The sequence below is a fragment of the Mchenga conophoros genome, linkage group LG7 (assembly GCF_057382185.1).
Source record: "Mchenga conophoros isolate Kocher_MC1m ecotype Shallow Benthic linkage group LG7, M_conophoros_male_GT1.1, whole genome shotgun sequence".
Taxonomy (NCBI): domain Eukaryota; kingdom Metazoa; phylum Chordata; class Actinopteri; order Cichliformes; family Cichlidae; genus Mchenga; species Mchenga conophoros.
The window spans coordinates 27074334-27089082 of NC_140532.1; the positions used below are offsets into that span (position 1 = coordinate 27074334).

At 39.2% G+C, this 14749-nt stretch overlaps 2 protein-coding genes and 2 non-coding genes across 4 annotated transcripts; 3 read left to right on the plus strand and 1 right to left on the minus strand.

Annotated features, from left to right (window-relative positions):
• The first annotated feature begins 3206 nt into the window (after positions 1-3206).
• Positions 3207-10859, plus strand: LOC146570261 (small ribosomal subunit protein eS17). Its single transcript, XM_085283187.1, has 4 exons — positions 3207-3364; positions 4404-4509; positions 8300-8365; positions 10738-10859. The coding sequence occupies exons 1-4, from the start codon at positions 3207-3209 to the stop codon at positions 10813-10815; spliced, it is 408 nt and encodes a 135-aa protein (XP_085139313.1). The 3' UTR covers positions 10816-10859.
• LOC146570262 (small nucleolar RNA SNORA71) lies at positions 3424-3552 on the plus strand. Its single transcript, XR_014893467.1, has one exon. It is a non-coding gene; the product is annotated as a small nucleolar RNA SNORA71 (small nucleolar RNA).
• Positions 10527-10656, plus strand: LOC146570263 (small nucleolar RNA SNORA71). Its single transcript, XR_014893468.1, has one exon. It is a non-coding gene; the product is annotated as a small nucleolar RNA SNORA71 (small nucleolar RNA).
• A 1089-nt stretch (positions 10860-11948) lies between the features above and the next one.
• On the minus strand, positions 11949-14239 carry LOC146570264 (niq CART3-like). The gene is made up of 3 exons (XM_085283188.1): positions 14018-14239; positions 12615-12698; positions 11949-12190 (listed from the first exon to the last, which is right to left on the minus strand). The coding sequence occupies exons 1-3, from the start codon at positions 14132-14134 to the stop codon at positions 12083-12085; spliced, it is 309 nt and encodes a 102-aa protein (XP_085139314.1). The 5' UTR covers positions 14135-14239; the 3' UTR covers positions 11949-12082.
• Between the last annotated feature and the right edge of the window lie 510 nt (positions 14240-14749).

The following is a 14749-nucleotide window of genomic DNA, read 5'->3' on the forward strand; positions in this document are numbered from 1 at the left end:
TGGTAGGATTTGTAAAGAATTTATTCGTAAATCAGGGTGGAAAATAAGTATTTGGTCAATAACAAAAATACAACTCAATACTTTGTAACATAACCTTTGTTGGCAATAACAGAGGTCAAACGTTTACTATATGTCTTTACCAGGTTTGCACACACAGTAGCTGGTATTTTGGCCCATTCCTCCATGCAGATCTTCTCGAGAGCAGTGATGTTTTGGGGCTGTCGCCGAGCAACACGGACTTTCAACTCCCGCCACAGATTTTCTATGGGGTTGAGGTCTGGAGACTGGCTAGGCCACTCCAGGACTTTCAAATGCTTCTTACGGAGCCACTCCTTTGTTGCCCGGGCGGTGTGTTTTGGATCATTGTCATGTTGGAAGACCCAGCCTCGTTTAATCTTCAAAGTTCTCACTGATGGAAGGAGGTTTTGGCTCAAAATCTCACGATACATGGCCCCATTCATTCTGTCCTTAACACGGATCAGTCGTCCTGTCCCCTTGGCAGAAAAACAGCCCCATAGCATGATGTTTCCACCCCCATGCTTCACAGTAGGTATGGTGTTCTTGGGATGCAACTCAGTATTCTTCTTCCTCCAAACACAACGAGTTGAGTTTATACCAAAAAGTTCTACTTTGGTTTCATCTGACCACATGACATTCTCCCAATCCTCTGCTGTATCATCCATGTGCTCTCTGGCAAACTTCAGACGGGCCTGGACATGCACTGGCTTCAGCAGCGGAACACGTCTGGCACTGCGGGATTTGATTCCCTGCCGTTGTAGTGTGTTACTGATGGTGACCTTTGTTACTTTGGTCCCAGCTCTCTGCAGGTCATTCACCAGGTCCCCCCGTGTGGTTCTGGGATCTTTGCTCACCGTTCTCATGATCATTTTGACCCCACGGGATGAGATCTTGCGTGGAGCCCCAGATCGAGGGAGATTATCAGTGGTCTTGTATGTCTTCCATTTTCTGATGATTGCTCCCACAGTTGATTTTTTCACACCAAGCTGCTTGCCTATTGTAGATTCACTCTTCCCAGTCTGGTGCAGGTCTACAATACTTTTCCTGGTGTCCTTCGAAAGCTCTTTGGTCTTGGCCATGGCGGAGTTTGGAGTCTGACTGTTTGAGGCTGTGGACAGGTGTCTTTTATACAGATGATGAGTTCAAACAGGTGCCATTCATACAGGTAACGAGTGGGGGACAGAAAAGCTTCTTACAGAAGACGTTACAGGTCTGTGGGAGCCAGAGATTTTTCTTGTTTGAGGTGACCAAATACTTATTTTCCACCCTGATTTACGAATAAATTCTTTACAAATCCTACCATGTGGATTCATGGATTTTTTTTTTCACATTCTGTCTCTCACAGTTGAAGTGTACCTCTGGTGCAAATTACTGACCTCTGTCATCATTTTAAGTGGGGGAACTTGCACAATCGGTGGCTGACTAAATACTTTTTTGCCCCACTGTAACCTTAACCAACAATACACAATCAAACGTTGTTTTCCTCTTCAGCTTTGGCCTTGTGGTCTTGTGATTTTTCCCACCATTTTACCGCTTTCATTAACGTAGTAAGTTTATCAAACCAAGTGTCAAAGAAACAGTTGAGGTCTCCTCATTTTCTCTTCTATTACTTTCTGTTTCGCCTGTAGATGCATATTTCTCTTTCATATATGGAAACATCTTCAAGATCACACGCTGAAAATTTCTGACTTACAAACAGCATGGCAGGGCAGTGAGGAGAAAAGCTGGTAAACAACACAAAATTTTAAGAAAGCGTTTTTTGTCTGTTGTAGAGACGTGCATGTTGGAGGTTGTTGTTTAGCTTACGGTCGGAGGGGTCGCTGCAGGGACAGAACGTTTCTGTTTTCAACTTCCGCCCGAGGATTCAAGCTTCCACCGGAAGTGTGCTTGTTCTCTTTTACCAGGGCCGATCCAACATGGTGGGTGTTTTTTATATGACTACCTACACTATCTGTTCTAATCCTGTCGTTTAAAATGTTTTGTATTCCGTTTAACCTTACCAATAAGCAGCAGATCAATAATCTTTCCTTGTGGCCGCTGTATTGACGTTAGATGATACGAACGCGACTTTTTATCGGCGCTTCTGTAACGCTGCTGCTGACGGAGCGACCGGCTGAATGAGCCGCGATGCTTGTTCGGGTTTTTATCGGTTAATATCGAGAGGACTGACAGAACAACCTAGGCGGTATTTGTTTGTTCACGAACCGTTAAAATGGTTAAATTGCCGAAAAGTATAGCTCACCTTAGCTTGGTGGCCAACTCAGGTGTTAGCTTGTGTGTCGTTGAGGAAGCTAATGCTGCTCTGGAGGCTGCAGTCCCTGATCTAGTTGGGAGCTTGTCTTCAGCCGCACAGTGCTTCGGTCAAGTGATTTCAGAATACTGAAGATGTTATGTGGCGCGACAAAACTTCACCACATTAATCCAAAAACAACGTCTGACACACAAGTTTAAGGGTAAACTTTATTCCAAGGAAGTTAGAGCAACCCAGAGGCAAAAATGTATAATATTAAACATTAACAAGATAAAACTAACAAAATTAGCACAGGCTCACATAAGGCTCTAAGAAACAAATATAGATGGTGCTATCAATAATAATAATTCACAAACCTTATTCAATTCAATACTACTTTGGGATGTTGGTACGTTTACCTCGGCCTCTTCATCCTATTTGTAAAATTGGTTCTTTATGTCTTCGGTGTATTCGTCCAGGAATTCATTTAGCCGCTTGTTCATTTAGTGTAATCTTCCAGTCAGATGGACTCCAACTCTACCATTTTGGGCAGCAGCTGATGCCTTTAGTCCTTGTTCTGCTGTGCAGGAGACCCACTGTGATCAGGAGGACCGCTCCAGCCAGAACCTGCAGCAGGAGGAAAACTGCTTAATGTGCTTCTACACGGAGCTCACTGACGTTGCAGAGCAGAACAAGGACTAGCATTGCCTGGTACAGTCCAAGATGATGGAAATGGAGGTTGTGTGCAAAATCAGCCATATAACATCAAGGACAGCCACAGCTTTGACCTGGTCAGCCTGCAGGTAGGGAGTTGCCTGCAGATTGGCCAGGCCTAAAATAGGATTTAGATTCCACTCATGGTGGCAAACGGATGTTTTTTTAAAGAAATGGTGCCAGAATGACTGTTCCGATAGTTTACCCAAATGCTAGGAGTAACGAGTAAACATGTGTTCTCTTCATGCAGGGACGAGTCAGGACCAAGACGGTGAAAAAGGCTGCCAGGGTCATCATCGAAAAATACTACACCCGGCTGGGAAATGACTTCCACACCAACAAGAGGGTGTGCGAAGAAATAGCCATCATCCCCAGCAAGAAGCTCCGCAACAAGATCGCTGGGTGAGTTGTCTATTGCAAAGTGGAGCCCACAACCACAAATTTGTCTTGCTTATCTGCCATCCTGTATCGAAAGGTGATCATGGCGTCTATGTTGCCTGGTCATTAAAAATTACAGGAAGATAAACCTTTGAGCCTTTCCCGTGTTTGAAGGACTGCCAATTCCTATCAGACCCTGGTGCTCTAAGACATGCAAACAATTCCTGGGATGGTAGACATTAATTAAATAAATACATTTTTCTGTTAAGTAGGCAGATATTGATGGAAGGCCTGTGGTGTGGAATCTGAGTTCGCAGCAGAGTTAGCATTTATTTCATCATTTTTTTAAGTCACTTTTGTACCAAAACACACTCCAAAACCATCAGTGTTTTTAGATTAGAGGTGGGTTTAAAAAGCCTCAAAATTATAGTGGTATTTCATGAAAATACATCATCAGAGACTGGTGATGTTTGTATGCTCACCACGTGCAAAAAAAAAAAAAAAAAGGTCATAACTGTTGGTGTGGGCTGCCGTTTTTGTGTCGTACACCACCTACAGTTATCTATTTTTGTAGCCTGGCGTGTTGCACCGTGGCTGCTGCAGCCGGATTGAAGACACCAGGATATGATCGTGTCCGTTTTTACCGCCATTTTAATGGTATTCACTACAGAAGCGTAGAGATTCACAGATGTATGAGGGAGATGTTGCACAGTTTGAAAACCTGGGTTTGTGAGAGGGGAAAAAAACACTGGGCAGTGTCTTTGCTTCTGGTTTTGATTTCTTCTCTTTCTATATCAGTGCTTATATGGCACAAATAGAAGTGACTGTAATGATGTTGCGGCAGCAAAGCAACCAGTATGGAGGGTATACTGGTGCCTTGGCACCTGGCTCTTGGTCTCAGACAAGCCCAGGCTTGTCTCGATGCATTTGGGAATCTTAACATATGGTGTTGCTATAGTAACCATGTCCCTACATGACATTTCTATAATATGTACAAATTTCTATGGTATTATCATGGCAGTTCCATGTGATGACAACTTTGTGTGCGTTGCTCCACTTGTAGGTATGTAACACATCTGATGAAGAGGATTCAGAGGGGTCCAGTCAGAGGAATCTCCATCAAACTGCAGGAGGAAGAGAGAGAGAGGAGAGACAACTATGTACCAGAGGTCAGTGAACGCATCACTGTGTTTGTTATACCAGACCGGGTAAAAGCAGTGAATCTGCTCTTGTAAAACTTGTTGATTCTGGTAGCATGCTACCGGAACCACTGGGACTATTAGTATAGTTCCTGTTGTATCTTTTTCTAATTTTGCCATAGATGTGTTTGTAAATGTTGTGGTGAGAGGTGCTGAATAGAGCAGGGCGATATGGCCAAAAATATTTATCACGATATATATTTGAAAATTTGCGATAACGATATAACTGACGATATAATTGATGCGAGACAAAATACAACTCCACAACATTACTAGCGCAAAAAGACAACCTTCCATTTATTTTCACTTAAACAAGAAGCTGGTTTTTATGTACATTAAAGCTTTATAAAAATGTAACGGTGCAAATGCAAATTCCTTGCTGAAAGTTTAACCAAAAGGCATTTCCAGTAGAAATGGGCTGACATATCCTGAGCATAACCATGTATAATATCCACTGAACTTAAAAAGAGGTGCTTTGCAACATTAAACTGCAGTGTGCAGTACGTATTTTTCGGACCATAAGGTGCACGGGATTATAAGGCACATTAAGCGAAACAAAGCAGTCAGATAAATCAAACTTTATTAAACTCATTCTTCTTGCTTCCTCCACTTCTGTACCATTGATTCATTAATGTTGAATTCTCTGGCAGCTGCTCTATTCCCATGTTGTTGCAGTATATTAATGACTAACCTCGTATTGTGGATGGATTATCTCAGTTGTTCACCTGACTGAAGCGTCACTGCTGTTTAGTTTCCTCTCTTCATTTATGTTGGAAGTGATAGCAGAGCTGTACGTTTGAATTTTTTCAGAAATCTCTCAGTCAGAACATGCTATATCATGCTTAGGTAACTAGCGAAACTAGCGAGCTAACTTCCGCTAGCTTCCTGCTAACTTCTAACTCCGTTAAATGTAATAAATTTTGTTTTCATGGATGCCTGGAAGTTAAACTTCATAGTTACACCTGGTAAAGCAGCAATTCTGATCGTTTTATTAAAGATGAAAGAATTTAGACAGTTTTTAAACTCTCAGTGATGCTGCAGTGTTCGTTTGACCTGAACGATACGGAGTTTAGGACCCAGATTACTCCCAGATTTAAGAGCATCTTAGTCTGACAAATACGACAATAACGACGGCCGCTTGCATGTTCTGCAAAAAAAATGTGCTTTGTCGTGTATCTGACGGACAAACACCAAACCAGTTCCACATCACTGAAGTTGCACCATTTTTACAAACCAATTCTGGTTCATCTGTTTCACTCAACAATCGGCCATGTGCATATGAAAACAAAGGCTCTGCGCATGCTCGTTTTACTCATATTCTATCGCAATATTTCATTTTCCTATAGTTGCCTAACATTATACCGGTATTACCGTGAACGGTATAATATGGCCCAGCCCTAGTGCTGAACGATCTGCTGATTGTTGACTGAAGTTTGAGCCTGATCCACAAGTGGTCACGTAACTAAACGTACATGGTACTACAGGGTTCATGTGCTGGGCAAGTCTATTGTAATCATACAATATTACAGCAATATACAACTAGATAAAAAGTGAAGAATGAATGGCTAAATTGCTGCATCAGTAATTTTCATTGTGCATACAGATGAAGAAGGGTGTCAGCAGAGTGCACAGATCACTGTTTGTCCCCATTATTTTTATTTGTGAATGTGTGGATTTATTTGCTGCAATATAGAGCTGAAAAGCATCAAGAGTGCATCAGCAGGCCATTGATACTGAGGTCTGGTAGCTTATGTGATTGATTAAATGGGTCAGGCACAGAATAATAGCCAAATCTGTGCATTATTAGCCTAAAACATAAGTCTGTTTTTAAGAGTGTTTTTGAAACAATTTTAGTTATTGTGAAATGTGGGGTTAAATTGTGCTAAGTCTTCACAATTAAAACTACAAATACACAGCTTTGAGGGGAACCACTGACTTTTTTTTTAAAGAAAATATGGCTGTAGTGTTACAGTATTGTCGTTATAATTGCCAACTGCTCCAGTTTACCTTAGTAAACTTCTTTTCTTTTGGCAAATTTGGCACATTTATTTTTTTAAACAAATGTTAAGAAATAAAGCAAAAGCTTGGATATTATTTTGGGTAAAGGAGTGGAATGAGTACATTTTAATAAGTCTAATTTTTCTGAAGATCAATTTAATTGCACTTTTAAACTCATGGATTTCTAAATTTGACATTTAATTGTGTAAAACATCAAACTGTTTCACATTTATAAATATTAATGTGTTGCATGTAAACTGTATGATGGATCTCAATTATTGTTCCAGGCACCTCAACATGCTGCACAAAACTCATCCCACAAGCCTGTAAGGCTACAGTTGCACTAGGGATACCAGTGGTTGGAAACTACGGCACAACCATAATTATTGTGACCATGACCAATCAACTCATGATTTTCCTGCCTTTGAATTGGTCCCTTTAAAAATATTATCAGGTCTGAGATCACTCCCAGTCAGGTTCTGTTTTCGAAGGAATATTAGTGCATCAAGATGGGGATAAAATGGCAATAAGATGGAATCAGTTTTGGATTGTGCGAATCAAATTGGCACTTAAATTCAATCTGTTTGCAACAATCACTCTAGAGTAATACAATTATTCTAATTTCTAAACAAACATTTTTCCAGACATATGTAACGATGCCTGTTGAAGGCAGTAAAAGAAAGACACTTGAAAGTTGCTCTGCGTGAGCACTGCAGACCGTTTCTTTTATTTATTGTAATACAGAGTAAGAGACTAAGACCATAAACTCCACAGGACAGAGGCCAAGATAAAAGGATTCTTTAGAATCTGGAGCCTCTTTGCAACCACAGCTTATGCCATCTGGTGGCTCTCAGATAGAATGCAGGTTGGCGATATTTCCACATTGGCTTAATCTTCCCTATCCTGGAATCTACATCCATGTTTTATAGCATCCCTATCTGTTTGTGTTTGAAGCTGTTGATTTCCTTTTTACCCATTAACATTTGATTAGGATTAGAAAGTTTCTTCACTCCATCTGGCGTTTGGGTTTTGATTTGTTTCATCTATTGGAGAAATAGTTGAGCTTAACAGTAATAGAGCAGAGTAGTAGCAGAGAATGTACAAAGTAGAAAATAAAATAAAAAAAGTCTGCATTGTAGTGTGCCAATATTTCAGTATGCGTGCATCTACGTTGCAAATTTGAATAAAACTGTAGTTTTGTACCACTGGCTTCATACATTTTGTTACTGGCTGCAAGACAGAGCTATATATTTGTGAGTGTTTGCTTCAACCAGTTTATCCACAGGTGATCTCAGAAGTGCAAACATGGTCAGGAGCTGGAACAGTCGAGTGTCCAGCCCTGATGGGGCTTTTGGACACATTAAACCAAATTGTGCCTGTTATGTGTTTTTTGTGTCCTGGTAGTCTGCCTGAACCGAACACCTTTCTTTCTACCAGTTGTTTTGTGATTATGGTCTGTAGGCAGGTGATTCACAATGCAGAAAAAAACAACACATACAAATTTTCTTGAGTTTTGAAGGACTTTCTGTTCTTTTTGTGCACTCGTACAATTTTTTTAAACACAACAGATGGATATAAGTAAACAAAATAATATGGTGTTACTTTGCAACTGTGGAAATAACTGAGGTGTGAGATAAATTCAAATTCAAATTTTATTTGTCACGTACACAGTCATACACAGTACGATATGTAGTACAAGTATTAACCGGAAATGAAGAATGTAGTGATGGCTAATGTGATTCCTGTGTGTTTATCTGTCCAGGTGTCTGCTTTGGACCAGGAGCTGATTGAAGTTGATCCCGACACCAAGGAGATGCTGAAGCTGCTGGTAAGTCTTTCTGTAACAGGACAGAACAAGTACAGATTTTGCGGTACTTACTTTCATCTTACTCTGCTGGGGCTTAGCGGTTAATGTATTAACTGATTAAAATAAAGGGTCTGTTATACTGTAAACAAATCCTCTCACAAATTGAATCCTCTGTGTGCCGTGTTTTAAACACAAAAACAAACTACTGAAAAATTATGTGATCAGACATAAATCTTAGAATTAAAGGCATGTTCCAACTACAAATGAAAATAAAAAGATGTAAAAGCAACAGGCTCACAAAGGTAATGACAGAAATAAGAAGCTGATTTGTTAGATGTTTAATGGTGGAATGACTTAGATCAGACACAGGCATCTAATCTTGTTAATGATAACAGCAATTGGTCTTGAGTTGGGAAATAAAAAAAAATGGTTGGAGTTAATGGAGTTTGAGTGTTGAATTGTATCCAGCCAGTGGAGCTCTTTAGTTTGTGTAGTTCTAGAGAGGAGTTGTAGGAAGGCACATCTCATCAAGCAACATCAAGGGAGGTCACGAATCGCCTTCAGAGGAACCAGAGGGTTTGAAAACTTCAGAACACTTTGATCCATTTTAGTGTTTCATTAAAACTGGCAGTTGTTGTGTAACCAGTGTTACTGTCAGAGTGGAGGTTGCTGTTCAGGCCTTTTAAACCAGAAGATTTTATTTAAAGCACAGAAGCATTTAAATGGCTGAAATCAGTTTGTTGGGACATATTTGCCTCTGTCCCTGTGTTCAGCTTTTAAATGGCAGAATTTCCAGGTAAAGGATTTTACTAGAATCAACCTGAGCTTGTAACGGTCCGATTCCAGCAGCAAGAAGGGAGCTTTTAAAAACAGCCACTCAAACCAGAGAGTCAAAGTGCAGCATGCCCTTAAAACTTGTTTTGAAATGTCGTAGACAGAAAAAAAATTAGATAATGGGACATGTGTTTTTTCCTCTTTTTTTTTAAACACATATAAGTATGCTATATGTGCTGTTGTCTACTCTGTTATGTACACTACAGGCAAAGAAATAGCCCAAATCCAGTTCCATGCACGTGCACATGTATTTGGTAACTAAAGCGGTTTCTAATTCAAGACAGTTGCCGACCTTCTTGGGAGTGGACACCCCAGCAAATTCAGCCCAATGTCAGACAATGCAGTGTTCAGATAAACTGAAAAACCAAACAAACCCTGCACCTTAGATTCCACGGGCCTCAGATAGCATGTAAATGTTAAAATTGATAGCAGTATAATTAAAAAATACTGAAGGACTTCCAGGACAAACGCTCTGTTCTGTCTGTAAACACCATCAGCCTTCCAGGGATTGCAGATGAAAATGAGTCTCTCTGGCTAAATCTGGCATGTTTACATGATAAATTTAAGTGTTCATGTTAAATAATTTTAACAATAAGTTTTTCACTGTTATGAAGTAAAAATAGTATTACTACTTAAAATGTACAAGGGAACTGTGTTAGGCCTGTTGTTTGAAGACAAATAATTACACGATGCTGAAATAAATCGGTAAATGTGTAACAGATGAAGGTAGTGATTTCTCTTTTCGGTCATTTATCAACAAATGCTTTTACTTGGCTTTGATAAACCACACACTTCTAAAACTACGCCCCATGGACAGAGGAGACCAGTGATATGAGCTGCTTTTGCAGCCACAGGACGTCTTGTTGTACTCTGTATATCAAAATGATCAGCTTTGGTCAGGAAACGGGACAGGGGCAAATCTCCAACAGAGATGCAGCGAAAGAAGGGAACTATGGCCTAGTCAAAGTTCAAACCTCAACCTGATTGGGAATCATGGGGGTGTACTTAGTTTTTCACACTGATTTTGGCAGTTTTTGTCAAGTGTGTTGTTGTTCATGTGATGCTGTTAGATCCCCCACCCATTTTGTTTAACATCACTATATTAAAACCTTCACATCACGTATTTATTTCAGGACACAGCATTTAAAAAAAAACCATGAGTGTTTATGCTGGTGCAGCCACACATGCCTGGTAATAAGTGAATATAAATGTACTCACCACAGCTGAAGTACAAACCAGCCGGGTAGTCGTGCTACACAGCAGGCCAAAATATTTGAAGGACCATTCCATCAAGAAGACGCAGACAGCTAGCTGTGTAACTTTGCTGTTGCTTTTGCATTTCCCTTGAGCCTGTATCGAAAGGTGATCATGGCGCCTTTGTTGCCAGGTCATTTATTAACTACAGGCATATAAACATGTGAGCCTTCCCTGTGTTTGCTGGACTGTCTGTTCCTGTCAGACCCTGGTGCTCTCAGACATTGAGTATTGAGTTGATATTGAGTTGCAGTCACCTCCTTTCAGATCAGTTCTTAAACCAGTGTCTTGTTTATGTCCCTCAGGATTTTGGCAGCCTGTCCAACCTGCAGGTCACCCAACCTACTGTCGGCATGAACTTCAAGCAGCCCCGAGGAGTCTAAGCTCTGTACAGTATCTTCCCAATAAAATCCATTTGGGACAAAGAGCTCTGCTGTAGGACTGATGATTTGTGGACATCCGTTTTATGTGTTTTCCCTCTCCAAACTTGAGGTGTTAAGTTATCCTTTTCTCATAAGTGTAGGACCAGTTGGGTGAAACTAAATAAACCCCATCAATTATTGGCTGAAAATACAATTATGTCTGTAAATTTGATGCTTTTAAACTGAGTCATGCCAGTAATTATGTGGAGGAACAGAAGAGGCCACACAAGGCTGCTTAATATTAGGAACATGTTTGTCCTTTGGTTTCATTGTTTTGACACACAATTGAAAGTCATTTTTAATAAACAGCCCATTCTACATTTACTAACAAATAATGGTTCTCATTGATCAGGTGTTGCTTCCTGTCAAATTGTGGTGGATTGCCTTTTTTTTTAAACTTCATCGAATCTGTTATATTTATGTGTTACATAATTTGATGTAGCCTTTTCAGTCATGATAACTTTACGTTTGTCCTGATAGTATTAAAGGTTAAAGGGTAAAGTCTACTGGCAGCAGAGCAGCTGATTTGACAAAAATTAGTAGAAAAAGCGTAAAAACAATACAGGCTGAAAACAGCTGCTTTAGACAAAAGAGGGGAAAAAATAGGTAATGAAAATTTTGCATAGCTGTGTGTCTTCTAAGCCTGGGTTATGGTCACCATCATGGGGACAGCCATGATGGCATCACTGTTAGGAGACTGGAAAATAACTGTCAAAGGACCTGTAGAAAAGCAAGTCAAACGTTTATGTCACAAACACACGGTGAAAAGCTATCCAAAGATTTTTCTGCTTCGTTTGTGCTACGATCTACTTTTTCTCATTAAGTTTAACATTAATAGTTTGAAATTACATGACCTCAACACTTTTTGTCAAGACTCTGGTTTTTATCATCAGAAGAAATATGACTTCTCACAGATCCCAAAAGGCTACATTTATGCTACATATGTGTTGATACAAGGACTGCAAGCTTGAACAGGGTTCCTGTCTTTTGCCTGATTAGTCAGGATTTTACATACACATCTTGCAATGTATGAAAACTTATGAGAAGGTCTGTGTACTTGATTTAAAAAAAAAAACAAACAAACCTCTACAACATTTTTAAAAGCAAGATAAAACACCTTTAATGCAGCACAAAAATGTTTTCACATAAAAATTGACAAAGGATTCATTCCATTCTAAAGGTTAAATCTACAATTTAAAATAAACTTTTGTGACATGATTTAATTTGCTCATAAGCACTTAAGGAGGAAGAAGTTGCAGAAAGCTCCTCGGGGGCAGTCGCACATCTTCCCAATCCGAGATCCTTTCCTGATGGCACAGTATTCCCCAAGATCACACTGTGAACACAAATAACTTTTTAATATCAAACTCTGGACTTCATGGAATGAAAATTCACAAAGTATCACTAAGACGTTAACACAACCATTCTGCTAATTTATGCTTTCTTGCAGTCCAAAAGAAGTCATTCATAACTGCTGTCAGAAAAAAAAAAGAAAGGCACAGCAAGGACGATCTCTGATGCCGAGAAAAGCACTTTTCTAGAGGGAATCATACCTTTAATCATTAAAACAGTAAAATGCTGCTTCAGCTTTGGTGCACTGTTGCTGTTTTTGATTTTTTTCATTGCATTTTTGTTATACCTTTATTCTTGAGCACCTTTGCACTGAGGTTTAGAATGTTATACACTTTTAGAGAAATTATAAATGTTTTAAACATTTTTTGTCACAAGTGTTAAATCAGAGTATAGTGTTAGTGACTCACAGAGGGGACCTGTCCATACTTCTTCTCCCAGGGATTAATTCTCTTGGTTTGCAGTCTCTCCAGCACTTCATGCAGCGCACCAAGCTGAGAAAAACAAAAATACAACAGACGTGAAGCTAATGTGTGGTCAAAATTAAGCCTGGAAACACAGGAGAACACTTTAGTGCATCAGTCACTGTCATCCAGCCATTCTGTCATTTTCTGTCCAACAGCATTGCTCCATCTATGACAAAGGCTTTAAACATCAATTGGTCAATAATAAAACTAACAATAAGCAATTGTATTAACTGAATTTAGGCAAAAGAAGACAAGAATTAAAAAAGTCTCCAGCTTGACACTTGTCAGCATTTCTTGCAAAAGATATTCCACATATTTCTCATTATTGACTTGTCTTATGGCTCATGTTTTTAGAATTGTACTGCCTTAGTTAGAAGCAGTACAGTTATAGGAACTAAAGGATATTGAGTGGACTAATTAGGCAGCCAGATCTAAAGGATTACATTTTTCTGTTCGATATGACATCTGGTTTGAAATACAGTAACAGCTTTTTAATAATCTGCTAAATTCATACAAATCCCCCCTCCATACATTCATATAGAGATTTACACTTTTCTATACACTTCAAGCACTTTGTCTATCTCACATCAATTGCCAATTTCAAATAGCCAATTAATTTAACATGCATATCTTTGTGCTTTGGGGAAAGCTGAAGCGCAAACTCACAGAAGAGATGACTCAGATTTGAACCAATTTAAATCACCATGCTGCGCTGTGTCACTGAAGAACATGGAACCTGACAGCTTTTATGAGTTTGGTGCCAATATAAATAGATTAACTGAAGATGTTTTGGGTTAATTTTCATTATTTACTAATCTGATGTTCATTTATTGTTTGATTAATTGAATGAAAAAACACAACCCTCATACATTTATACTTTTCATGCTGAAAATGTCCTCTTAACTCTGAGCAATCAAATCAGTCAAACACAAAAATAAGCAAATCTTCATAATGCAACCAGAAATGTTATACATCAATTAACAAATAGTTACTAATTTATTTACATTTTACAAATTCATTGTTGCAATGAAAAACATTAGCCACCTATTATTATTACAGTTTCCAAAATTTGATCAAAAAAGCTGACACTAATGGAGATTTCACTACAGAATGAGTGCTTTTATTTTGATACTACAGGTTCAGTTCTGCATAAGAAGTTTGTCCAGCATACATTTGGAAGAGGTATATATGTTAAATACTTAAACAGAAGAAATTTCAGATCGTATCCAAAGACATATAACTTTTATTAAAGCAAAGCGTATGAACCCCCTTTTCATCACAAAATACCTTTATGTGTGTGTGTATTAAAATATTAGATATTGTAAATATTCCACACTCGGATTTACCAGTCTGTTGGAGTTGTGGTAGTCCTGCACTTCTCTCTCGTCCCTCTCGGCTTCCGTCTTCCCCGCTGGACACAGCGCAGATAGTAGCACCGCGCACAACACAGCTCGTGCCCACATTTTAAAAACACAGCAAAGAAAGCGCAGTGTTGAATTTTCCAACAGTCGCAGTTGCCTCTTACTTCCTCCAGGCGTTTCTCACGCACTCTCTGCATGTTCGGCACAGCGCGGGATCTTTAGAAAAACAGCTCCGCCCCTTCCAGGTATGACGCGGAGCATCTCCCAATGGGCTAAAATGTAGCAAAGACCCTGACTGGTTCACTCCTGTTGCTTTCAGCAAAGCTTTTATCAGAAGAAGATTAAAATACAGCACTGAAATATGTAGTATTTATAAGAACTTCTAAACATCACTGATGAAGACATCTTACTTTTTTTGCATTTCCTTATTTTTTTATTTGTTGTTGTCATTTCCCACGTGTGGGACTAATAAAGGTTATCTTATCTTATCTTATCTTTTCAAAAAAACAAAAAACAAAAGAACAGCTATCTCATTATGGCATATTAGGTATTACGTGAGTATTTGCAAACAAATTTGAATATTAGACAAAGATAACCCAAGCACATACAAAATTATTTTAAATAGTAATGCCATTTATTAAAGGAAACAAGCTGTCTAAACCCACCTGGCCCTGTGTGAAAATTTTGCTCCTTTTGTTATCATGAATTGCTTTCAGG

Bases quoted from the DNA above. Each gene is read 5' to 3' on its own strand.
- LOC146570261 (XM_085283187.1), top strand. From the start codon at position 3,207: ATGCAGGGACGAGTCAGGACCAAGACGGTGAAAAAGGCTGCCAGGGTC. The intron at 4,510-8,299 runs GTCAGTGAACGC...TTATCTGTCCAG, and splicing joins GAGACAACTATGTACCAGAG to GTGTCTGCTTTGGACCAGGA. The intron at 8,366-10,737 runs GTAAGTCTTTCT...TATGTCCCTCAG, and splicing joins AGGAGATGCTGAAGCTGCTG to GATTTTGGCAGCCTGTCCAA.
- LOC146570264 (XM_085283188.1), bottom strand. From the start codon at position 14,134: ATGTGGGCACGAGCTGTGTTGTGCGCGGTGCTACTATCTGCGCTGTGT. The intron at 12,699-14,017 runs GTAAATCCGAGT...TGTTTTTCTCAG, and splicing joins ACCACAACTCCAACAGACTG to CTTGGTGCGCTGCATGAAGT. The intron at 12,191-12,614 runs GTGAGTCACTAA...TTGTGTTCACAG, and splicing joins AGTATGGACAGGTCCCCTCT to TGTGATCTTGGGGAATACTG.